The following is a 26,767-nucleotide window of genomic DNA, read 5'->3' on the forward strand; positions in this document are numbered from 1 at the left end:
TGTATTGAAACATAGAAAATTGAAGGCAGATAAAGACCATATGACTTATCTAGTCTGCCTAACCATGCTATTTACTATCCCCTCTTCCTTAGAGATCCAAAAGTAGAGAATGACATGAGGACAAATTTTTCCCCATCCCCGTGGGAACTCATTTTCCCGTCTCCGTGAGTTCTTTTCCTGTCCCATTTCTGCAAGCTCCGTTCTCATCTGTACAAGCCTCAAACATTTTAAAATCATAAGTGTTCGAGGCTTGAGATGTTAAGGCAGAGCTTACCGGAATGGGACAGGGACAAATCTCAGGGGGGGGGAGGGGATGGGGAAATTGAGTTCCTGCGGGGACAGGGACATAATTTGTCCCTGTGTCATTCTCTAATCCAAAGTACTTGTCCCAAGCTTTTTTGAATACAGATAAAATTTTTGTCTCCACCAGTTTCCCCCCACCCCCAGAGGACGTTCCAAACATTTACCACCCTTTCCATGAAAAAGTATATTCTGAGGTTACTTCAGAATCTTTCCCCTTTCACCCTCATCCTATGCCCCTCATTCCAGAGTGTCCTTTCTACTGAAAATGACTCGCCTCGTGACAGTGGTGTAGTAAGGGAAAGGGGTGGGGCAATCCCCTCCGGATGCAGTATTCGTAAGGATAAAGCAAAAGGAGTTAAATCTCCCATGACCCTCAAATAAAAACGGGGTGAGGGGAAGAGAAAGCTCAAACCAGAAACCAACTAAAATAACAATTGGTGAACGGGAAGCCCTCAGTCACACAGCTCGCAGTGGGGACAAGCCCCTAATGCACCAGCTGTCACTAATATACACCCAAAGGGGTGTTATCTTTGAAGCATCCCTGGGCTAACCCGTGAGTGGTAATAAATATAACTACTGCACAAACTAGTGTGCTAATAGTGACAAGTGAATAAACAATAAAATATATAAATATGGTATGAACTGTCTCCGCCTCTCATCCGAGGGCGCAGGAGCGACCAAAAACAGCTGCACAGTCTATTGGAGGTACTTAGCTCTCCATAACGATGAGGAAATAGCCAGCAGAAATGAAACTCTTCCAACAGGGCTCCATTTCGAGGGTCGAAACTCCCGTCCTCCTCTCCACCCCTTGCTCCTTCCCCGTCCCCCCCACTACCGCACGCTTGCACCCCTTCCCATCTCCTGCTCCAGAAGACAGCACTGGAGGGAGGCCTAAGGAGCAGGAGGGACTGAGCACCCCTCCTGCTCCCAACTTTTAGGTATAGGGGAGGTGTCTGGCTGGGTCAGGCCAGGCCCGACCAGGGGTGGGCCAGTCCGGTCGGGGTGCGGTGGGCTGGTCGGGGCAGTTGCAGTCATTTGTGTGGCAGGAGGGAGTTGGCATCCCTCCTGCCTTTTGTGGGACATCGGCGTGGCGGGGGCATTTTTAAGGGTTTAGGGAGGGAAGAGGCACTTCGGGAGGGAGGGCTTTTTTATTTTTTAACTGAGCAGTTATTTTGTGTGTGTAATATATACACACACACATACACAATATAATCATATTAACAACACATAATGGTTAACCACAAAATTAAAATACACAAAGCACACTGTATGCTTTTTAACATTCATTCCTATCAGAAAACAGATAACCCCATGCAAATATGGGACCAAAAACGAAAAATACTAATATTTACAAACAAACCCTAAGATTCAAGGCTCTGCATGCAGAACAACCCCAGAGAAAAATAAATGCATTTCATCCTGAACAGTGCAAAACACAGACAGCAGATGTAAATTCTCAACACTGACACAATTCAATCACTAAATTCAAAAATCAAATAATTCCCCCTACCTTTGCTGTCTCCCCCCCCCCTCCGTGCTGCACCTCACCTTCGGGCCTGGCCGTTCTATGCCGCCCCCGGCGTTACCTTCGGGCCTGGCTCCTTACCGACGCAGTTGCATAAAGCCGCAGCGCGCCCAGCGGCTCCTCGCAGGTCCCACGCCTCATCCGGAAGCCTTGCGAGGGAAGAGTTCCGGGTTAGGTGAGGGACGCACGTGGGGGGCCGCTACCCACATGTGCTGCAGCAGTAGTGAGGAAGAAGAACACCGTGCCGGCCCTACACACAGGTGGTTGAAGAACTCTGATCTCGTGCAAGAAGTTGACGTAAACAGTTGCTTATTGACCTAACACAGCTCACTAACTTCCCCTTTCATTATTGTTTTCAAAAAACCACAATAGGTATGGTGCATTATAAAATTTTACTGATAAAGACAGACAAAAATCAATTCTAAATTTTTTTTTTATATAATTCTAAAGGTACTTCATAAAATATCGAGTTTAAATAAACCAATATATAAAAATGTTAATGCTTTATTGACTTCTGTCTCACCTGTGGCCAATTACACTTCCCCTTGCACTTTTTCTGCTTATGTTTTTGATTCCCTCTATTCTGCCCACCCACGATAACACTCTTTGCTAAAAAAAAAAAAAAAAAAAAAAGCATGTGATTAGCACGTTCTGAAAAACAGAGCCTATACTACCTGTAAATGAGGTGGTAACTTGAATCACTGTTTTGTGGTTCGATATGATCTTATTCTAAAAGGATTTTTCCAAGTCTACGCTCACAAAAAACCCTCGCAACATTGATGAGGATGACTATGCTAACAGCTGTACCATCGGCATTTTAGTTGTAATTCACATCTGATCAGAAATTAATTGCCTACAACATCCTCTTCTTATGCAATGTGCAGTTACCCATAATTTCTTTCGCCATAATCACTGCTCATTAGCTCTGGAGGGAATAAAAGTATGTGTCTACAAAACCGAAGAATGTTTGTTGAGCCTTAATATGCAGATTTTATAGTTATAATTTTTATTATATACTTTAACTCCAAAACTGGAAAAGACTTTCAACACCATTTTGAGAATATGGCTCTTTTAGCAGGAGTTTCTCTTAGGAGACGGACATCTTTTCTTCAAGCGGATGGAAGTCTCGATGGTGGTCACTTCGAACGCATGTCACTAAAGTTTCAAATTTTATTTTAATCTGATGAATCGCTTCTTCAGATTTACTAAGCAAATTACAAATAAAAAATATAAACATATTTAGACAAACCATTTAAAATTTAAAAATGATGGGTTAGACCGACAGACTTAGACTAATTGATACACAAGGAATGGAGGGATAGAACTACAATTCAATGCTTTAAAATACAGAAGAGAACCATAGATGAAAAGAACATTAGGGAGGGAAAAGTAGAAACCTGGAGGGTAATATAAAATTTAAACATAATTTAAAAATTAAAAGCATCTTTAAAAAGGTTTTGCTGAATCCATATGCCATTATTTTTCTTATAGTTGCACACAAGAGGATTATCTTCATATAGCAGTCATAAACTTTCTTCCCATGGTCATTACATCATATAATGAGTACGGTTTCAGCAAAGGCAGATCTTGCCTGACGAACTTGCTGCACTTCTTTAAGGGAGTAAAATTGCAAGCTACGGAATCAAGGATAAAATACTCACGTGGATTAAAAACTGGCTGGAGCATAGGAAACAGAGTGGGGGTAAATGGACAATACTCGGACTGGAAGAATGTCACCAGCAGGGGTGCCGCAGGGCTCGGTGCTTGGACCCGTGCTCTTCAACATCTTTATAAACGATCTGGACATTGGTACGAGTGAGGCGATTAAATTTGCGGACATTACGAAGTTATTCAGAGTAGTGAAGACACAGGGAAATTGCGAAGATCTACAAAGTGACATAATCAAGCTCGAGAAATGGGTATCGACATGTCAAATGAGGTTCAACGTGGATAAGTGCAAAGTGATGCATGTCGGTAACAAAAATCTCATGCACGAATACAGGATGCTCAGGCCGGTACTTGGAGAGACCTCCCAGGAAAGAGACTTGGGAGTTCTAATCGACAAATCAATGAAGTTGTCTGCACAATGTGCTGTGGTGGCAAAAAGGGCGAACAGAATGCTAGGAATGATAAAGAAGGGGATCAGGAACCGATCAGAGAAGGTTATCATGCCACTGTACCAGGCCATGGTGCGCCCTCACCTGGAGTACTGCGTCCAGCACTGGTCACCGTACATGAAGGACATGGTACTACTCGAAAGGGTCCAGAGAAGAGCGACTAAAATGGTTAAGGGGCTGGAGGAGTTGCCGTACAGTGAGAGATTGGAGAAACTGGGCCTCTTCTCCCTTGAAAAGAGGAGACATGATCAAAACATTCAAAATACTGAAGGGAATAGACTTAGTAGATAAAGGCAGGTTGTTCATCCTCTCCAAGGTAGAGAGAACGAGAGGGCACTCTCTAAAGTTGAAAGGGGATAGATTCCGTACAAACGTAAGGAAGTTCTTCTTCATCCAGAGAGTGGTGGAGAGCTGGAACCCTCTTCCAGAGTCTGCTGTAGGGGAAAACACTCTCCAGGGTTTCAAGACTAAGCTGGACAAGTTCCTGCTAAACTGGGACGTACACAGGCAAGGCTGGACTCATTTAGAGCACTGGGGGACGCCGCATGAGTGGACTGCCGGGTAGGATGGACCACTGGTCTGACCCAGCAGTGGCAAATCTTATGTTCTTAAAGAACAAACGGTCCAGCCAGGCTGCCCATAAGTTATACCCATTAAAAAATACATGATTGGATTAATTTGCCTCTTCTTTGATATTTCTGGGCCATAAGAACATAAGCAGTGCCTCCGCCGGGTCAGACCATAGGTCCATCCTGCCCTGCAGTCTGCTTCCGCAGCGGCCCAATCAGGTCACGACCTGTCTGAATCACCAGAAGGGGCCCCCTTGCCACCTTGGTTTCCTATTGAGTCCTATCTTCCCATCGAAGTCCTAACCCTCCGGTCTTGCACATGCACGACCTGGTTGGGTTTCTATACTTATTTTCTGGTTAGCTTTCTCAGTATCCCACGATCCCTTTATCCCTCAGGAATCCGTCCAGTCTCTGTTTGAATCCTTGTACCGTACTCTGCCTGATCACTTCCTCCGGTAGCGCATTCCAAGTGTCCATGACCCTTTGGGTGAAAAAAAACTTCCTTGCATTTGTTTTGAACCTATCTCCCTTCAGTTTCTCCGAATGCCCCCTTGTACCTGTCCCCTTCAGCCTGAAGAATCTGTCCCTGTCCACCCTCTCTATGCCCCTCATGATCTTGAAGGTCTCTATCACATCTCCCCTGAGCCTCCTTTTTTCCAGAGAGAAGAGCCCCAGCCTATCCAACCTCTCAGCGTATGGGCAGTGTTCCAGCCCTCTTACCAGTTTCGTTGCTCTCCTTTGGACTCTCTCAAGTACTGCCATGTCCTTCTTGAGGTACGGCGACCAATATTGAACGCAGTATTCCAGATGTGGACGCACCATCGCTCGATACAATGGCATGATGACTTCCTGCGTCCTGGTTGTTATGCCCCTCTTTATGATGCCCAGCATCCTGTTGGCTCTTTGAGGCTGCTGCGCACTGTGCAGATGGCTTCAGTGATGCATCCACCAGCATACCCAAGTCTCTCTCAAGACTGCTGTCTCCCAACAATGCCCCCCCCCCAATTTGTAGTTGAACAACGGGTTCTTTTTCCCTATATGCATGACCTTGCATTTTTCCATGTTAAAGCGCATTTGCCATTTGTTTGCCCAGTCTTCCAGCTTGTCTAGGTCCTTTTGCAGGTCCTCACACTCCTCCCTGGAGCTAACTCTGCCGCACAGTTTGGTATCGTATGCAAATTTTATAACCTCGCACTTTGCCTCCTTTTCCAGGTCATTGATAAATATGTTGAAGAATAACGGCCCCAGCACCGATCTCTGTGGCACACCGCTCGTGACTCCCCTCCAGTCAGAATATTGGCCCTTTACTCCGACCCTCTGCAGTCTTCCCGACAACCAGTGCTCGATCCATCTGTGCACATCCCCTCCCACCCCTAATGAATATGCATGGGGCAGATTTGCATGCCTGTCACCTCTATTATATACAAATCTCTCTCATGCATATTCATTAAGGCTATTCCCAAAACCCGACTGGCCTGGTGGTCCTCCAGGACAGGGTTGGGAATCACTGCCCTAGACCATTGGGCATCCTTAAGGTAGGATGGGGGACCTGAGATCCTTTCAGGTCTGCAAAGAGGTCATTTAGATTTAGAAAATGAAGCACTGGATAGAATCACTAAAACACTTCCATTAAAAGAAAATGCTTCCCTTACCTTTCTAGCTCAAGAATCAAAGCAGCAGATAGGAATATTTGCACAGATAAATATTTGCTAATTGGAGACTCTATGTTGCCAATTGTTTAGCTTTTAGCAATTCAGAATACCCATTTTGTTGTGAAAGAGCCTATATAATAAGCAAGGCACATTCTGTGCCATTGTTAAACACAAACTCTTTGTTAACGCAACAGTAAATAAGTCGTGTGCTAATGCATCGAGCATTCAACGTAAGGCACAATCACCCCCCTTCACGTTTTCTCAACTTAATGCGAGTGTGCATTTTCATTTACAGCTCAGATTCACACAATGGGACTTTAAACCATCTCATAGCTCATACCATGCTGTAATATGGGCCAGGGATAATGCATTTCTTAGCCGGTAATGATGTACCAAACTCGCTGTTTGTGAACAGTCATCACTAACAGTTATAAGAAATGTCAAGATTCTTAATAAGTCCATACATGTAGTATTAGTAGGCTTCGCTGAATAAACAGGACATTTACATCACTAAGTCTAATTAAACAGAGGAAAACAAAAGTGCCCGGTGCCTATTTATATCACTTCAGACTGGGAAAGTATCTTAACAGTTTGCTAATGTTGCTTTTCATGCACAAAAAATAGTGTACAATTTGGGGGAGAGATGGTAATTTCATAAGGTGCTTACATGTGTATATGCAAAAATGGCTGACTCGAATGTGGGCGTTGCATGCATAAATGCTAATTGGTGCAAATTAGTACCAATTTGCATCAATTTAAGCCAGTAATTGAGTGCTCCAATTAACAGCCAATTATTAATTTAAGTTGCATGTGTAAATGTCCTTAGCCTAGAACCTGCACATTAACGGGCTCAATCAATAAAACATAGATAGCCCAAAAGCATCCTAAATCGGCACTTGGGCATCCTAATCGCCAGGACATCCAAGTGCCGTTAATCAAAACCATCTTTCAGGATGTCTAGAGAGGTGTCCCGGCCTCTGTGCATCCAGAGCACGAGATGGGCATGGTGGAGGCATGTTATAGGTGGGCTTTGGGGTGCCTAAGGGCGGGTTAGACTTGAACGTCTTGCAATGATAATCAAACGTTTTGCAAAACATCCTGGATGGAGCTTAGACATTTGGAAGCGTCTTAAGTGCCACAAAGGTGCCCAAACTGGACCAAATAACCACCGCATGCATCAAGATAAGACACCCCGCACTCCCCCAGTGCTCACTGACCCCATTCTACCACACAAAAATGAGAACAAAAAGGTACATACCTGTCTCTAAAGCAGCATCTGGTATGGGGAGGCCTACACAGGTGGCTTAAGTAGCCCAGTGGGTGGGCTAGTGAACCATAGAGAGGAGGACCCAAGCTCATAAGCCACTCTTATGGTAGAAAGTGTGAGCCCACCTAAACCCTACTGTACTGCCATATAGGTGGCATCTGCAGCTATAAGTGCTATTGGGGTGGTACATAGGTAGGTATAGTAAGGGGGGCTCACCATAAATTATAAGGGGGTTATGGTGAGATATACATCTGGCACCTTTTATGTGAAGTTCACAGCAGTCCCCTCTAAGATATTCCATCGCTCTGTTGGGATATCTATGTGGCCAGTCCATTGCTATGCTGGCCCTGCCCATGTCCAAATGGTCTGCATTTAGACATTTTCAACAGTGGCCAAGATGTCTAAGTAGCCGATTTTCAAACACACGTCAATAGTAGCTTTTAGGATACCACTACGTAGTCCTATAAGACAGTTGTTCTCTAACCAGTTCAGGGGGGCCCCAGTCAGTTAGGTTTCGAGCATATCTAAGATGACTATGCATGAGAGAAATTTCATGCAATGGAGGCAGGACATTCAAATCTGTCTCATGAATATTTACTGTGAATATCCTAAAAGCCTGACTGTCAGGTTTGGAAACCACTGACACAGGTAAATTTACACATTAATGCCGACATGGGCAAGTGCAGATTCAACACAAAAGTTTCCTCAAATGATCTCCGTAATCAAATAAAATTCATTCCAGCCTTCCATATTCCAGACCTAATTAGAAATCCAACAAAATCATTTATATCCTAATGCTTTGTATTCATATATTGGAGGTGTTTTGTATTTCTTATTCATTCAGAACACAGAGTTTGTCATTCTTACAGGAGACACTTTTTAATCCATGGGGATAGGATAGACAAGTGAATGAGGCTGTCATTTGTGGTACAATATTACATGTTAAGCCCTCTATAGATCAATATAGAGGACATCTTTTGCTTATAATGACTGGGATAGCCAATCAGATGATCACCCGAAACTGGAAGAAATGTGATCGTTTAAATTTTTCGTTCTGGTTGGCAAGTTTTTGCTCTAGTTATAGATGTGAAAGGATGAACGCTGAGAATTTGGGGCATGGTAATATCTAAATTGATATGGGGCCCATTGACATCATATGTTACCTCATTATAATTGATTATTGAATGTGAGTCAATTTTTGTTATTTTGGTACATAGCCAGGGAAGAGTGGGAGAGGGGAGGGGTTATTTCTGTTAAATATTTACACTTGGGGTGGGTGGGAAGATATCAGTACTTTGAATGGGATAAGGTTTTTTGCGGTAATATGTTTTTTGTGCTTTATTGAATAATTATTGGGTGGGGGAAAATGGTTGATTATGAACATGTGTAAGTTGAATGTGCTTTTATTCTGTAATTATAAGTTACATTTGTTGTATTGCACTATTGAAGGTTTGAAAATTAATAAAGTTTATTAAAAAAAAGGATAGCCAAGTGAAGCCTTCGTTTTAGAACAGTGGTCTCAAACTCAAACCCTCTGCAGGGCCACATTTTGGATTTGTAGGTACTGTACTTGGAGGGCCTCAGAAAAAAGTTAATATCTTATTAAAGAAATGACAATTTTGCATGAGGTAAAACTCTTTATAGTTTATAAATCTTTCCTTTTGGCTAAGTCTTAATGATAATATTGTCATTTATAGCTAAAGAGACATAGGATCAAGAAACTGTTATTTTACTTTTGTGATTATGATAAAAATACCGAGGGCCTCAAAATAGTACCTGGCGGGCTGCATGTGGCTCCCGGGCTGCAAGTTTGAGACCACTGTTTTAGAAGGTTCGCCAACAGAGAGTGGCCAAATTGAGGCCTGCAGGAAGCACTAGCGCATGCTTACCACAATTGAAAGGGCTTTCCATAGGATGCACCGAGGACTCCTGTGCTAAAAGCCCAATGTGTGCACCCAAACCACTTGCTAAAATATAAATTTTATTATTGCATAGAGTGGGGTGTGTCTAGGGCAGAGAGTGAAGATCCTGAAGAAATATAAATGAAACATGGCCATGTTGGAAGAGGGGTTCCCTTATGGAGAACAACAAGATAAGTTATGTTATATTTATAAATGGAATATCACTAAGAATAATTCACTATAAGCAAAAAAAAAAAGTATCAATATATTTTGGATCCATTGACGACAGTGGCTCATGTAATTTATGAATGAACAGTGAAAGAACAGCTTGCTGAGGATTTCTTAAAATATCTAGCAGATCTATTAAGGAATGTTGGGAGTATCATCTGATATTGACTGAATATACTAAACTCCCCTTACAACACAACAGTGCTTGTTACTTACTAGGGCAGAGAGCGGGCATTCTACATTGCTGTGCATTAACTGATTAGCATGCGAGCTCTTAGGGCCTGGTTCTCTAAATGGCGTCCAGCCAAATTCTGCGCGCAAATCAAAAAGTTTTGCAATTAGCTTAATTGGCATTTTAATTAAAAAAGCATTCATTAAAGTTGCACGTGGAATTCAGCATGGTGCCTACCGACGCCTAAGTCATAAGAACTTAAGACTTGCCGCTGCTGGGTCAGACCGGTGGTCCATCGTGCCCAGCAGTCCGTTCAAGAGGCGGCCCCAGGTCAAAGACCAGTGCTCTAAATGAGTCCAGCCTCACCTGCGTACGTTCCAGTTTAGCAGGAACTTGTCTCAACTTTGTCTTGAATCCCTGGAGGGTGTTTTCCCCTATAACAGACTCCGTCGAGGTACCTATGTTCGCCTACCCATAAAGTAGACATGGTTAGAGTTGAGAATAGGTGTGATATGATTTAGGCATTGGTAGACATCTGTGCTAGGTGCCAGCAAATTAGGCCAGGTAAGCCCTGGCCTAATAGACTGGCACCTAACATTATACGCCTACCGGTGCCTTAGTCGACTTAGGCGCTATTCTATAAATGATGTCTAGTAGTTGATCAACAACTGTGCCTAACCCCCTCTTTTACAAAAGGTGCGCCAAGCTTTTTAGCATGCGCTAAACGCTAACATGTGCATTTTATCCTATGGATGCATTAGTGCACACGTTGATTGAGCACATGCTAAATCCGCGCTAAAACACTTAGCATGACTTTGTAAGAGTGGGCCTAAGAGTTAGGCACCCCTGGGCACCATCCACAAAATACCCCCCCCCCTTTACTAAGCCACGGTAGAGGTTTCTACCGTGGCCCAGAACACTGAATGCGCCGACCCTGCTCCAACGCTCATAAGAACTCTACGTCGGAGCAGAATCGGAGCATGTAGCACTCTGGGCCTGGTAGAAACCTCTACCACAGCTTAGTAATAGGGGGTTAAGTAAGTGTCAGTAAGGGGAGAGGTTTAGTAAATGTCAGGGCTCACACTAATTTTTAGCAATGGCTCTACACTAATGACATTAGCACATGGGCACTAATTCAGAAAATAGGAAATCCCCTATTTTTTTGGCTGCAGCACACAGGAAAGAACTGTGTAAGGGTGTGCCAAGGCCACTTTCTACCACAACTTAGTAAAAGGAGCCCTTAATCTTCTTTCACACTCGGGAAATATTGCAATCTTTTATTATTGTTCATATTCTAATGGAAAAGTCTCGCTACTTATCTTAGATTCCTAATTTTCAAATTCTAGGGTATCATCACATAGCAGCTCTCATGCCAACAAGTTAATTAGAGAAGCAAAATAATGCAGAAAAATCAAATTATATCCACTCATTCTGCATAATTACGACTCATTTAATTCAGGGAACTGAGCTGCAATTATGAAATAAAGCAATGCTTCTTACGTCAATTCTTATTGAAAATGTTAAGTCAGTTGATCAATGGGAGCTTAATCTTGAAGCTTTTCTTTGTCCCAACTGCTGTAATCTAGGTTCATCCAAAATATTTTTGCTCTCTGGAGGACAAATAGTGGAATACCTGCAGATCAATGTTTTGGGTTTTTTTTTCTCTCATAAAAGGGAATCTTGAAATACATGTCATGCTCAGGAGTTATTCAGTAAACACATAAGACTTGATATGGTCTTTAGAAAAGATTATTCACAATACTCAAAAGAAGGAGCCACAAGTCAAATGTGTAATACACGCAAAATATTAGTGCCATTAAAATTTTATTTTTTTTTTTAAACCCCCAGGCAGACCTGTCGGTAACAGTTACTGATAGGGTCTGCAGCATTCGGGTTTGACAATAGTAATACCCGATGCAAAATAGCCAAGCAATTGTTAGTGAATCAGTGGCTTGGCTATTTTGCATGGGGTTTGACTCATTTGCATGGGTGCATCGGATCGGGTCGGAGATTGATCAGGCAGCAATTTAGTGGGTCAGGGAACGATCACAAAACCAGTAAAAGTGGTTTTGCGATAGTCGTTACAGGATTGGTAGGTTTATTGAACAGAGAAACATGAAATCAGATAAAGACCTTATAGATTATCTCAGACATGGGCAACTCTGGTCCTCGAGGGCCGGAATCCAATTTCTCCCAATGAAATCAGTGCATACAAATTGATCTCATGTATATTCATTGGGGAAATCCTGAAAACCCGATCGGATTCTGGCCCCCGAGGACCAGAGTTGTCCATGTCTGGCTTATCTAATCTGCCTATCCATGCCATCTACTATCCCGTCTTTTCCCTTAGAGATCCAATGTGCTTATCTCACCACCTCCACAGGGAGGCCATTCCAAGCCTTTCTGTGAGAAAGTTTTTTCTGAGGTTATATCCAAATCTATCTGCTTTTACTTTCTTCCTATGCAACCTCATTCTAGAGTTTCCTTTCAATTGAAAGAGACTTGCCACATGTGTATTGACACCACATAGGTATTTAATCTCTATCACATCTCCCCTCTCCTGCTTTTCCTCCAAAGTATACAGATTGAGATCTTTAAGTCTATCCTCATACGTCTTATGACGACCTCCACCAACCATTTTAGTAGCCTTCTTCTGGACCAACTCCATCCTTTTTATATCTTTTTGAAGGTGCGGCCTCCAGAACTGTATACAATATTTTGAATGAGGTCTCACCAGAGTCTTATACAGGGGCATCAATACCTCCTTTTTCCTACTGGCCATTCCTCTCTATTCACCCAAGCATCCTTCTAGCTTTATACCGTCTTTTCAGCCTGTGCGACCAGATTTTGCGAATGGAAATTTGTGCACCATTTATAGAGTAAGAACATAATAGCAGCCTTACTGGGTCAGACCAATGGTCCATCAAGCCCAGTAGGCTGTTCTCAGGGTGGCCAATCCAGGTCACTAGTACCTGGCCAAAACCCAAGTATCAGCAATATTCCAAGCTACCAGGGGTTAATACTAAACACACATAACATAACATCGTACTTATAAACCGTATAACCGTAAGTTCAATGCGGTGAACAAAAGATTTAAAATAACATAACCCAAGGATGATTTAAATTAGTTCGCTAAATATTTTGAAAAAAGTTGAGTTTGTCTCCCAGCTATTTAGTTGTATATGTCCAATAATTTAAAAATGTTCATCTCCCAGTTATTTTTAAATACTTTGTACGACGCTTTGTACTTTTGGATAAGCATTTAATCAAAACTTAAACTATGAAACTTTTCAACTGAGAATTCCCTGTCATATAAAAGCAGCCTGAAATGCTAGTGTATGTTCCAAGGATTTCTTGCTCTCACAACCTTGAGCAGATGGAAAATTAAACAATGCATGCGATTCTCTCCTATGTTTATGGAATGCATCGGTCATATAGTTTGGGGCAATACCATACGCAACTTTGTAACAAAGACAACTCCTTTTTTAAACAAAACACGCGCCTTCACTGGAAGCCAATGCAACTCACAGTAGAAAGGAGTCACATGACCATATTACTTTAGACCATAAATTAATTTGACCCCCATATTTTGAATCCATCTAAGCCTAGCCAACTCTTTCTTGGTACATATCAAACAGACACTATTATAATAATCAAGAAGAATTACAACAATTACAAGATGTTAAGAACAACATTTAGCTGTCTTTAGACATTTCTGTTCTACTCAATAAAGATTACAACACTTGAGACAACTTTAACATTTCTAGAACATGGAAGCTGCTATATCAAGCGGAGGTTTTTAGAGATTTCTGTGAAGAGTTTAAAAGCTTTGATTCCAAACCCTCAAAAAAGATTACAATTAAGGACTTTTTTCCCCCTACATGTAAATAGCTTGTGAATATTGATATCAGCAAGCATTAGAACAGCGCACTGTGTCATGGGAATAATGAGATTGCCTTCATCGTCTTTCGCGGCCAAAAAAAAAAAAATCAATGTTAAGTAACCTTCTCTGCATGATCCAGTTTCAAGTCATAAATTATTAAGGCAGGTCTTTTGTAAAAAGTTCCTGTTGACAAGGTTACTCTGTAAGTTAAAATGTTTGTTTCCCTTTAGATATCTACTGAATAACATCTGGGGTTATTTACATGATGAAGCTGATAGAAGTGTATTTTGACAGCACATCTGTCATCTTAGCTTTTGAAGTCAAGAGGTCAGATGTGCACTTCATGCTATCAGGTGGGGCCATTAGTACTTTGAGGAATACATAGAATGTCAACTTTTAATATATGAAAACCAGGACTATTTTGATGATCTGAAATGAATTATATTGATACTAGTGCAAACAGCAATAAATCGATAAAGAGTGTCTGACCTAGTGGTCAAATAAATAAGTCAAAATATACAAACCCACTAGTGAGCAGAACCAATCCTCCTTTATTATCTCATCAATGAGTTGATCAGTACAGTAAAACCTTGGATTGCAAGTAACTTGGTTTGCAAGTGTTTTGCAAGACAAGCAAAACATTTGATTAAATTTTAGCTTGATATATAAGCAATGTCTTGCAATACGAGTATATACAGTATACACGCATCTCATCACCACAACTGAGCCGATGGCTCTTCTCTATCTGACGCTGCGAGTGTAGTGACTTCTAAACGAGCAAAGTCTTGCAATATGAGTACATACAGTATACATGCGTTGCATCGTCAGACTCTCAACTAAGCCGATGGTTCTCTGACGCTGCAAGAGTGTAGTGACTTCTAAATGAGCAGAGTCTTGCAATACGAGTACATACAGTATACACGCGTCGCATCATCACAACTGAGCCAATGGTTCTCTCCGATGCTGCAAGAGTGTAGTGACTCTTCTAAACGAGCAGTCTTGCAATACGAATACATACAGTATACACGTCGCATCATCACAACTGAGCCGATGGTTCTCTCTCTGACGCTGCAAGAGTGTAGTGATTGTTCTAAACAATGCGGAACAAGGTGCCATGGTGAACAAGGTGCCGAGCATTGGGAATGCGATTGCAGTAGTTAAGAAACCTAATTTTGTCCATGCCCCTCCCAGCTTGGATGCAGTTTAGAGGCAAATGATTCTATGATAATTCTGAATATTCATAGCACCAGAGAAGCTAGCATGATAGAAGCAGTACGAAGCTGACAATCACTTATAGCATTTGATATTGAGCTATAAATATCCTTCAATAAGGGAAATCTATTAAGATGTCAAGAAACAAACAATTTCTCTGCTGTTGATCACATGAATTACTGATAAGTGTAAAGGTATTTGTTTCCTATATCCCAGCTCTAGTTGAATTATTGACCTGGATTTTCTCTTATCCACGTTTTGGACTGGTAAAGCCCTTCTCCTTCTGACTCATGAATTTCTTTTTGACTGTGAACCATCAAAAGTATTGATCAATTTTTGACATTGAAAATAAAAGTGTGATTTTGCAGTACTTTAGTGCCGGCCACTGTTGATTGGACCCAGACATTTCAGATCATTGGCATCTTAGCCGTTAATAAACATCCGGGGATTTCTTCCGGTATCTGGCTGCCGTTTTATATCAATACTACAACAAACTGTATTAAAAGGAGGCTGATCCTTATCTTTCTTGCTTACAAATATTCCTTTGTATTTGGGAGCTGCGCATTAAAGAATGACACGGGGACAAATTTTCCCCCGACCCCGCAGGAACTCATTATCCTGTCCCGTCCCCCATGAGGTTTTTTTTTTTCTCGTCTCTGCCCCCCTTCCTGTATGCTCTGTCTTATCTGCATAAGCCTCAAACATTTTTAAATCATAAGTGTTCGAGGCTTGGGCAGTTAAGGCGGAGTTTACAGGAAGGAGACAGGGACAGGGACAGCGACAAAACTCATGGGGATGGGGACAAATTTGTCCAAGTGTCATTCTCCACTGAGCATCCAAAAGGCTGCACAAGTTTAATCTAATCGGCCATTACTAGATTTTCAGTTGTATATTTATTGAATGTAATTCAATAGCAAGGCATCTACGCAGAGAAGGCACAAATGCATACCTGTTGAAGATTACATATGAGCGTCTGCACCTATATAAGCCCCCTTTTTACAAAACTGTAACAACTCCGATGCGCACCTTAGTAAAAGACCTCCTACGTTACTATGTTTATATTTGGCTTCAGTAGATATTTTTTGTTTTTTGGCACACTCACACTTTCCACCACAAGTCTTACCAGTTAAATTGGAATAAGATCCTGGGTCCCCTTTCTCTACAGTCCACTGCACCAACCACTTGCTTCCCTCAGAGGAATGGCCATTACATTTGCAGTTGTCATAGAGCCTGGTATTATCACTTTCACCTCTTACGGGGATGGGAGGAGGTCAGTGACCACTGGAGGATTAAGGAGGGTAATGCCTTTATCCCTTCAGTGGCCATCTGGTCAGTCATTATTGAAACAGGTCTATCCTATAAAAGGTCCTATTTTTTGTTCTGTATGGTTGGTTGTTTTAGAACTTAAGAAGTTGCCTCCACTGGGTCAGACCAGAGGTCCACCGCGCCCAGCGGTCCGCTCCCGAGGTGGCCATCAGGCCTACGATCTGTGAAGTGGTCCCTGATTATTCCTATAACCTACCTCTACTTCTATCTGTACCCCTCAATCCCCTTATCCTTTAGGAACCTATCTAAACCTTCCATGAACCCCTGTAGCGTGTTCTGTTTTTTTTTTTGTTTTGTTTTTTTGCAATGTCTCATTATTGCAGGAAAACATCCAAATGATAAGCCCATCCTAGTTTTGCCTAAAACATGCCCCTAACATGCTCCCTTGAGATTTTAGACAAACTATGATGAACTGTGGAGAAAAACATATTGAAAAACGAGTTTCAAAAACAGCAAGAAAAAAAAGAAGTGGTCAGTCTACCATTTTGTGCTGATTTTACAGGCATTTTTGTTTCAAAAATGAGCCCCTTACAATATCAAAATACATATTTATAAAATCATTGCTACCAAACATTACAAATTCTTTTGAGATCTGTAGTGGTAGTAAAGCCCTTAGGGGTCTTTTTCCTAAAGTATGTTAAAATCTGGGCTTAACATGTTTTAACACAGGAGTTTCACATGCATTAAGCCCAGATTTATCTCATCAGTAATTAAGGTTTTTTAAATAAATATATTTTTTGAATGTCCTGTGCTAATTCCCACAGTAGGATGTGGTGGAACCTGCAAAAAAAAAAAAATAAAAAAAAAAAAGTCTGTTCTATCTAGTTAGCACATGCTAATGCAAATATACTAGCTAATTAACACTTCCATGCCCATTTCCTGCCCATGACATGCCTAGGGATACCAGGCGTCTGGATTTCCACAGACATGTCCTCTTTTTAGAGGGCAAGTCCGGATGGCTTTTCAAAATCCGGCACTTTGTCCAAGTTTTGTAAAGCTTCCAGCTAGGAGTGACTATCGGGATGGCATCGGCGCATGCACGGATGCAATGCAGTAGCATCACATGCATGCATGCATGCGTGCATACGTGTGACGTCATCACATCACCAGCGCATGCGCAGATGCTCTCCCGACAAGTGAACAGATTGAGGGGGCGGGCCTGTGGGCGGGGCCATGAGTCCGGATTTTACTTCCGGAGAATCTGGCAATCCTAGACATGCCACCTCCCAAAAACATTAGCATGCAAACTAGTAAAAAAAAAGTTTTAACATATTTTCCAGTATGCCTTTATTCACAAGTTTAATGTGCATTAGGCCTTAGCACCTTTTAGTAAAAGACCCCTTAAAAAGTTATAGAAACACTTACAGCCAAAATATCTCTTTCTATAATTTTTAATGCACTGCTTAAGATTAGACACATATATTGCAATATTTTGAATTTTACATCTGGCCATCTAAAGGGAAATCACACCACTGGACTACTTTCCAATCTAACCTTAATCAGGTGGAATTCAACCTGATTTGAGTTCCATGGGAATCTGGGATTTCAACTAGAATTTTCATGGCAGTAAATCCGAATAAAATGTGTAGGGTATCCTTTCCTTGCTCACTCACTCCAAACATAAAGACAATCTAAACCAAAATTTAGAAAACATCACTTTAGGATTTTCAGGCAAATCCAACAACTGATCTGCCAAATCTGATTTGGAATTTTCTTGTCTATAGAATTGCAATATGTTCATTGAATTGTTTGACAAACCTGTCTAGAGTTAACCCACGTGTAATCTGGACTACCTGTTTAGATGGTTGTCCAAACATCCAAGACATCCAAGATATTTAGATGAACAACTGGAAGAGCCTGAAAATATATTAGATGTCAAGATTAATGTCAACAAATCCCTAAGTGCAAATTTTAGACACTTACGTGCAACCTTGCGTAAATATAGGCCACACTCATTATAATTACTAGACACTAAAACTAATTGAAACTGATAAGCGTTTTGAGGTAATATCTAGTAAATTAGCAATTATTTATCCTCAGTAATGTATTGTAGCCATTAAACTATAAGCAAAGTGGTGAAAATGCAGACTACATATCCTCCTAATGGGTTGTATTCCAATTATAGTGGTTTTTCCTGGATACAGACATTAGTTGTGTTCATGCCTGGAGTCAGACCCTAGTTTAGTGATGGGATAAGACTTACATATACATTATCAGCTACGTCTACTCTTAGAATTCAAGTTTTAAAAAGAAGAAAGCCAAACTGGCAAGAGAGATCAAGGCAAATATACATGTGATAAACTAAATAATCAATACAGCAAGTTTTTTTTAACGCAATTACCTTTAAAGTTTTAAAATAAAGGTTAGTAAATCACAGTTGAAACTTGGTTCACTAGAAATGTCTTTTTAGATATATTTGACTTTCCAGAAGTCTCCAGAATATTGTAAAGAGAAAGTATAGTACATTGAAATAAGTAGCATAGCCTGTTTTCTTCTTTCCTCCTTCACATGACCATTCATGCGTCTTTAGAAAGACCCAATAGTCTTTTAAAGTCACCCCCAGGCTTTTTTTTGCTGCATATCTCAATCATCATCTTGAAAACTGTAAATCCCACTCGTATGTTGCTCTTGTGAATTGTTCATAGGTATACGAATCTTGAGCGCACAAGTTTAAATTCCTTCACCATCCTAAACCTCCCCACCGAGTTAAATTCTCTCATACCTAACTACTGTAGAAAATATCCCGGATCATGAAATGCACCATCAACAGTGGACGTCCATGTTCATCCTCCACACTGTTTTGTAAAAGAACAAAGTCTTGACGTCTGTGATAGATTCATGTCACAGAAAGGTATCTTAGTCCTCGGACCAGGGATAATATACCAAAAACCACCTTCTTCCAACAGCAGTGCACCCCTTCACCCTCTGCTACCGTGTCACCTACAAATAAAGGAAGTAAAGTTACAATTTTATAGATGTAAAAAAAAAAAAAAAGGGACATTTGTAATAAAATCTTCACGTGAAAATTCTGAGCCCCGAGTTGGGGGACTTCAGTGCCTTCTAAGTAATAGTCTGGATGGTTTCTCTGAAAAATCCCTTTCCAGGTCATTTTTCATTGAAATGAGAACATTTGTTAGCATATTAATCTGAACCAGCTATAGTGCTCTCTTGGCTTTTTAATAGAAAATCTGCTTGTATCCATAAATCCAGGTTAGTCTTTCCCGAAGCAGTGGGTATTGTACTTCATGTTATACATCAAAATGTCATATCAGCATAAGCACATAGGAAATTTCATAAATATAGTTTATAAATATCTTGTGTATTTTTGCATTATTTATTATGGCATACTGTGACATTCCATATGTAATGGAGGAATAAGTACAGTTTATTTCATTTAATAGTCATTTATAGATCACAAGCTTGGGAACCAATAATAATAATAACAGTTTATATACCGCAGGACCGTAAAGTTCTATGCGGTTTACAATAATTAAAAGATGGTACAACTTGAGTAGAAAACAGAGTTAAGAGCTAGTGATTAATAGGTATAGATTAACAGTTATTTTGGAGTAAGAATTGTACAGGTTAGCTGCCCAAATACTTCAGGAACAGATATGTTTTTAGGCGTTTCCTAAATTCCCCATAAGTAGTAGGTGTAAGCAAATGTTCTAGATCTTTACCCCATAACGCTGCCTGATGTGAGAGAAGGTGTGTTGATGTTATCTTAAGTTTGCATCCTCTAACTGGAGGGGAAACAAAGTTCAAATGTGAGCTTCTCAATGGTTCCCAAAGCGCTGTATATAATCATTAAAAAACAGAATATGCGTTAAAACGCACAAAACCCACCCAAAACATTAGTGCTTCGTCATTTTCCACCCAATCCCACCCAAAATTTACCCCTAAATCCTCCTTATTCACACTCCCAACTTAAGATCCCAATATAATGTACTATTCAATCTTCCCCTCACATTTTACATATGGTGCTCAAAATTGCACCTTCAAATGTGGGATGCATGTGCAATTTAATTGCATTTGATCAATGCAACAGACGCGTGTGCAGTTTATCAATTTTAGGAAAGGTTTGGACAATTTCCTGGAGGAAATGTCCATAGTCTGTTATTGAGAAAGACATGGGGGAAGCCACTGCTTGTCCTGGATCGGTAGCACGGAAGATTGGAGGATAGCAAATGTTACTCCAATCTTCAAAAAAGGATCGAGAGGCGACACGGAGAACTATAGACCGGTAAGCTTGACCTCAGTTCCGGAGAAGATGGTCGAATCACTGATCAGGGAACGTATCAATGAGCATATAGAAAAAAATAAACTGATGAGAACAAGCCAGCACCGTTTCTATAAAGGACGATCGTGCCAAACGAATCTACTACATTTCTTTGAGGGGATAAGCAAACATTTGGACCAAGGTAACCCCATTGACATAGTTTATCTGGATTTCCAAAAAGCCTTTGACAAGGTACCCCACGAGCGCCTGCTGAAGAAACTGTGGAACCACGGGGTGGAAGGGGAAGTCCACAGATGGATCCAAAATTGGCTGGCGGATAGGAAGCAGAGGGTAGTAGTAAAAGGACACTACTCTGACTGGAAAGAGGTCACGAGTGGTGTCCCGCAGGGGTCAGTGCTGGGACTGCTGCTGTTCAATATAACGATCTGGAAACGGGCACGAAGTGCGAAGTTATCAAGTTCGTGGACGATACAAAACTCTCCAACAGGGTCAAAACTGTTGAGGAATGCAAAGAGCTGCAGAGCGACCTGAACAAACTGTGTGAGTGGGCAAAAAGATGGCAGATGAGCTTCAATGTGGAGAAATGCAAGATCTTGCACATCGGGAAAGGGAACCCCATGTACAGCTATACGATGGGAGGAAGGGTGATGGGGAAAGGCACCCTAGAAAAAGACCTGGGGGTATTGGTGAATACAACAATGAAGCCAGCGGTGCAATGTGCAGCGGCCTCAAAGAAAGCTAACAGAATGCTGGGCATTATCAAAAAAGGTATCACTACCAGAACGAAGGAGGTCATCCTGCCATTGTATCGAGCAATGGTGCGACCACATCTGGAATACTGTGTCCAATACTGGTCACCGTACCTTAAGAAAGACATGGCGATACTTGAGAGGGTCCAGAGGAGAGCAACTAGGATGATAAAAGGAATGGAGAACCTTTCATATGCCGAAAGGTTAGACAAAGCACAGTTACTTACCGTAACAGGTGTTATCCAGGGACAGCAGGCAGATATTCTCACATGTGGGTGACGTCATCCACGGAGCCCCAGCGCGGACAGCTTTTCAAGCAAACTTGATTGAAGTTTCAAGTTTGCACACTGCACCACGCATGTGTGTGCCTTCCTGATCCACTAGAGGGCGCATACCCTCCTCATGGTCCTCAGTTCAGATAGCTAGCAAAGAAGCCAACCTCGGGGAGGCGGGCGGGTTGTGAGAATATCTGCCTGCTGTCCCTGGATAACACCTGTTACGGTAAGTAACTGTGCTTTATCCCAGGACAAGCAGGCAGCATATTCTCACATGTGGGTGACCTCCAAGCTAACCAAAAAGGGACGGAGGGAAGTTGGCAATACAAGAAAACAGATTACGCAAAACCGACTGGCCAAACCGGCCGTCGCTCCTGGACAGAGTATCCAGGCAGTAGTGGGAGGTGAAAGTATGAACAGAAGACCAAGTGGCAGCCTTGCAAATCTCCTCGATAGGGTCGACCTGAGGAAAGCTACAGAAGCCATCGCTCGGACTTCATGTCCCGTGACTCGACATTGCAGCGCGAGACCAGCCTGAGCGTAGCAAAAGGAAAAACAAGCAGCCAACCAGTTGGACAAGGTGCGCTTGGAAGCTGGGCGTCCCAACCAATTAGGGTCGAAGGACAAAAAGAATAGAGGAACCGTTCAAGGAGACTGAGTGCGTTGAAGAAAAAAAGCCAACGCCCTCTTACAGTCAATTGTGTGAAGCGCCACCTCGCTAGGAGGCGAGTGGGGCTTCGGAAAAAAGACCGGAAGAACAATGGAAAGATCAAAAGGAAAGTCCGAAACCACCCTGGACAAGAACTGGGGTTGAGTACGCAGGACCACCGTGTCATGATGAAATACAGGAAAAGACGGGTCCGCAACCCGAGCTAGCAGCTCACTGACTCTGCGAGCAGACGTGAGAGCAACCAGGAATACCACCTGCCAGGTGAAGTAATTCAAAAGAGCTTCATCAATGGAATCAAATGGAGGTATCACCAATTGAGCCAGGAACACACAAAGATCCCAAACCACCGGAGGGGCTTTGAGCGGAGGATGTACAATGAAGAGATCCCTCATAAAACGGGAAACCGTCGGGTGGACGGAGAGCAGCGTCCCATTCAGCGGCCGATGAAAGGCAGCAAAAGCACAGAGGTGGACTCGAATAGATGTAGATTTGAGACCAGACCGAGACAAGTGCAACAGAAAATCCAGCACCGAAGGCAAGGAGGCAGAGAGCGAATCCATGCGGTGCTCAGCACACCACTCAGCAAATCAGGACCATATCTGGGAAAAGCATTGCCGAGTGGAGATCTTTCGAGAGGCCTCGAGAACACCCCCACCGACTGAGAGAAACAGAAGGAGGGAGGCACGTTGCGAGGAATCAAGCTGATAAGTGTAGAGACTGCAAATTGGAATGCAACAGAAACCGCAACACTGAGACAGCAGAGACAGGAACATAGGTAGAAGCTGAGTCTCCCTGACACGCTAGAGGAGCAGGGAGAACCATGGCCGCCAGGGCCACAGAGGAGCCATCAAGATCCTGGTGGCGCAGACCGACAGGAGGTGTATCAAAGACCCGAGAATCAGAGTAAAGGGAGGGAACGCATAGAGGAACCTGCCCATTCCATCGAGAAGGAAAGCATCCACCTCGATGCGAACCCAGGAGAACATCCTCGAGCAATATCGAGGCAACCAGTGAGTGAGGGGCGAAGCGAACAGAACTACCTGTTGGGTTCCCCACCGAACAACCACATGCCGCAGAGTCTGAGAATGGAGCAACCATTCATGCAGCCGAAAAGGGCGACTCAACGTGTCCAACAGACAATGCTGCACGCCCCGGAAAAACACCGCCCGAAGAAAGAAGCAGTGGTGTAACGTCCCCTGCCCATGACGAAGGGCTTCCCTGCAAAGTAACAGGGAACCTGTACACCCTGGCTTGGTCATAGAAACATCGCCACCGAGATGTCGGGACGCACCAGGACCCCGCAATCTTGCAACCAATAACGAAAATCCACCACGGCATTGTAAATGGCCCGGAGCTCCAGCAGATTGATGCGGCTGCGACAGTCTGCACCCGACCAAGGACCCTGAGTCCGAAGGCCGTCGAGGTGCACCCCGAAGCCAATGCCGAGGAGTCCATCGGCAGAACCTTCTGATGCGGGGATACGAAGAGGTGGCCCACCAACGAAACAAGCGTGTCCAGGAGGGAGGCACCACAATGTGCTGGGAAGCGGGATCCCGATCCTGCCATCACTGAGATGCTCGGGTCCAGCGGGGAACACGAAGATGAAACCAGGCGAACAGCGGGACATCCACCGTGGAGACCCCTGATCCAAAAAGGATCAGCATCAGCTCAGCCGAGGCCGAAGACCGCTGAGACACCAGCTGACTCAAGCGCCGACAGGCAGCCTGCCGAGGCAGAGGCAGAAAAGACCGGAGGCGGACCGAGGACAGAGGGGCCACCTTCCGGCATAAACAAACAAGGGCCTCCCCCTGAGGCCGAGACAAGAAGGAGCGCAGACAAACTGGGTCCAGGTCCGCTCCGACGGACTCCCGAGACTGGGGAGGCAGAGTCTGACCCACTCCCGTACTAGAAACTAGTGCAGGTCACGAAGGGCCAGGACCAGACGCAGATGGGAGGATGGGAATGCCCAACCGACAGAAGAGAGGCAATACTCCCGGTGCGTAGACACGGAGACACCCCTCCCGAAGGGAGGGGAGGAATCCCCAGAAGGGAAGCAGCCCAGAGGCTATGCGAGAATAGTCAAAAAGACGGCCAGGAGTCGCCGAAGCCGGCGGCTGAACCCTAACCCGGCGCTGCTGCAGCTATTTCGGTTGCTGCGAATGAGGCCGAGATAACACAAGAAAGGTATCCAGAGGGCCCCTCCGGAGAAGGCGTCCAAACCACCCAGGCAGACGGGATTTAGCTGAAGGCGTCCCGATAGGCGAAGGACCGGTCGCGGTCTGAGAGGCGGTTAGTGGCCACCGCAAGAGAGGCCTCAAGAAGCGCAGAACTCACGCAAGTAACAGCGGCGAGACGACCCTGGAGGTTCGGATCCTCAGCCACACTCTGCGCCAAGCGAGATGACGCATGGCGGGAGCAATAGAGCCGGAGCAGGGAGGGAGTCTCCTCCAGGAAACCAAACTCCGCACTACAAGATTCCGTCACGGCTGCACGGAATGAACCGAAGAGAAAGCGGGGAAGCCTCTCGAACAGGAGCTGGAGACGCCGAGGCGCAAACCCGCAGTCGACGCCGAGGCCCAAAACCTCAGCCGCTGCCGAGGTAAAACGGCCCAAGTGACGTCAAGTCACAAAGCTTCCGTCAACGGCACGAAGCCTCGGCAACGACAAGGCACCGAGCTCCCGCCGACGATGAGGCCCCCAGCCTCAGTCGACGTCGAGGCACAAGCCTCAGGCGACGTCAAAGCACCAGCGTCAAGTGACGCGGAGCACACGGCCGCAGCCGACGTTGAAGGTACAAAGCATCCGCCGAGACACACAGCCTCAGTCGACATCGAGACCCCCAGCCCCAGTCGACATTGAGGCAGAAAATCAAAGCACAAAGCCTTAGACGACGTCGAGGCACCCAGCCGCATACTCCGTCGAGGCACAAGGCCTCAGGCGGTGGTGAGGCACCAAGCCGCAGTCGACGTCGAGGCACAAAGCCTCAGTCGAGGCACCAAGCCCCAGTCGACGTCGAGGCACCAAGCCCCCAGTCGACGTCGGGGCACGAAACCTCCGTCGACGTCGAGGTACGAAGCCTCCGTCGAGGCACGAAGCCTCAGTCGATGTCGAGGCACGAAACCTCCGTCGACGTCGAGGCACGAAACCTCCGTCGACGTACGAAACCTCCGTCGACGTCGAGGCACGAAGCCCCCGTCGACGCCGAGGCACTAAGCCCCCGTCGACGCCGAGGCACTAAGCCCCCGTCGACGCCGAGGCACGAAGCCTCCGTCGAGGCACGAAGCCTCCGTCGAGGCACCAAGCCTCCGTCGAGGCACGAAGCCTCCGTCGAGGCACCAAGCCTCCGTCGAGGCACCAAGCCTCCGTCGAGGCACCAAGCCTCCGTCGAGGCACCAAGCCTCCGTCGAGGCACCAAGCCTCCGTCGAGGCACCAAGCCTCCGTCGAGGCACCAAGCCTCCGTCGAGGCACCAAGCCTCCGTCGAGGCACGAAGCCTCCGTCGAGGCACGAAGCCTCCGTCGAGGCACCAAGCCTCCGTCGAGGCACCAAGCCTCCGTCGAGGCACCAAGCCTCCGTCGAGGCACGAAGCCTCCGTCGACGTCGAGGCACGAAGCCTCCGTCGACGTCGAGGCACCAAGCCTCCGTCGAGGCACCAAGCCTCCGTCGAGGCACCAAGCCTCCGTCGAGGCACCAAGCCTCCGTCGAGGCACCAAGCCTCCGTCGAGGCACCAAGCCTCCGTCGAGGCACCAAGCCTCCGTCGACGCCGAGGCACGAAACCCCCGTCGACGCCGAGGCACGAAACCCCCGTCGACGTCGAGGCACGAAACCCCCGTCGACGTCGAGGCACGAAACCCCCGTCGAGGCACCAAGCCTCTGTCGACGTCGAGGCACGAAGCCTCCGTCGAGGCACGAAGCCTCCGTCGAGGCAGGAAGCCTCAGTCGACGTCGAGGCAGGAAGTCTCAGTCGACGCCGAGGCAGGACGCCTCAGTCGACGCCGAGGCACGAAGCCTCATTCGACGTCGAGGTACGAAGCTCCAGTCGACGTCGAGGCACGAAGCTCCAGTCGACGTCGAGGCACGAAGCTCCAATCGACGTCGAGGCACGAAGCTCCAGTCGACGTCGAGGCACATCGAGGGTCAGAAGTCGGCACCGTACCAATGAAACTGGTAATAAAGGTGCAGCAGTGCACTCCATAAGGGCAACCTCGATATGAGTATTCCCATGAAAGGAGGCACGCTTTGAAGGTCTCGTAGAGGCGGGCACGACTGCACTCGATGCCTGGAATGCCTGAGACTCAGCCGATGGCATTACCGAGGTAACGCAGCTAGAAGACAAAAAGAAAGAAAGAAGACTTACCAGGGATCGAAGCTACTCAGTCCGATTCCAACGACGGAAAAGGGGTCCCGGCCATCCTGCTCACACGAGGTGAGCCCAGAGAGAGGCCAGGGAAGAAGAAAATACAGCTGCAGCCAAATGAGGCCTAGCCGCATGGCTGAGGCCCAAGAAGGGCCTGCCTGGTAGAAACACAATAAAAAGTCCTTTTTTTTTTTTTTTTTTTTTTTTGAAAACAAAGAAATACACGATCAAGCAACAAACGCACAGCGACTCCCTAACAAAAGAAAGAAGCCGCGGTGCTAGAAAGGCACTTAGAAGAACGGAGAGAAGAGAGACAGGGCT

General features: G+C 44.7%; 1 protein-coding gene across 3 annotated transcripts in view; it reads right to left on the bottom strand.

Annotated features, from left to right (window-relative positions):
- TAFA4 (TAFA chemokine like family member 4) overlaps nucleotides 1-26,767 on the bottom strand; it is a 273,487-nt gene that overhangs the window by 66,989 nt on the left and 179,731 nt on the right. Inside the window, exons 7-8 of one of the 3 annotated variants that reach the window (XR_004537412.1) lie at nucleotides 18,878-19,095; nucleotides 17,949-18,012 (exon numbers count right to left, since the gene is read on the bottom strand). Coding sequence is in view for 1 of the 3 variants with exons in the window: in XM_033926732.1 (XP_033782623.1) it covers nucleotides 19,084-19,095 (12 nt within the window). In the remaining 2 variants the exon portion in view is untranslated. Of the gene's footprint in view, nucleotides 1-17,419; nucleotides 19,096-26,767 lie in introns of those variants that run through there. The other 2 variants (XR_004537411.1, XM_033926732.1) reach the window with 2 other exon arrangements.

The sequence above is a fragment of the Geotrypetes seraphini genome, chromosome 17 (assembly GCF_902459505.1).
Source record: "Geotrypetes seraphini chromosome 17, aGeoSer1.1, whole genome shotgun sequence".
Classification (NCBI taxonomy): domain Eukaryota; kingdom Metazoa; phylum Chordata; class Amphibia; order Gymnophiona; family Dermophiidae; genus Geotrypetes; species Geotrypetes seraphini.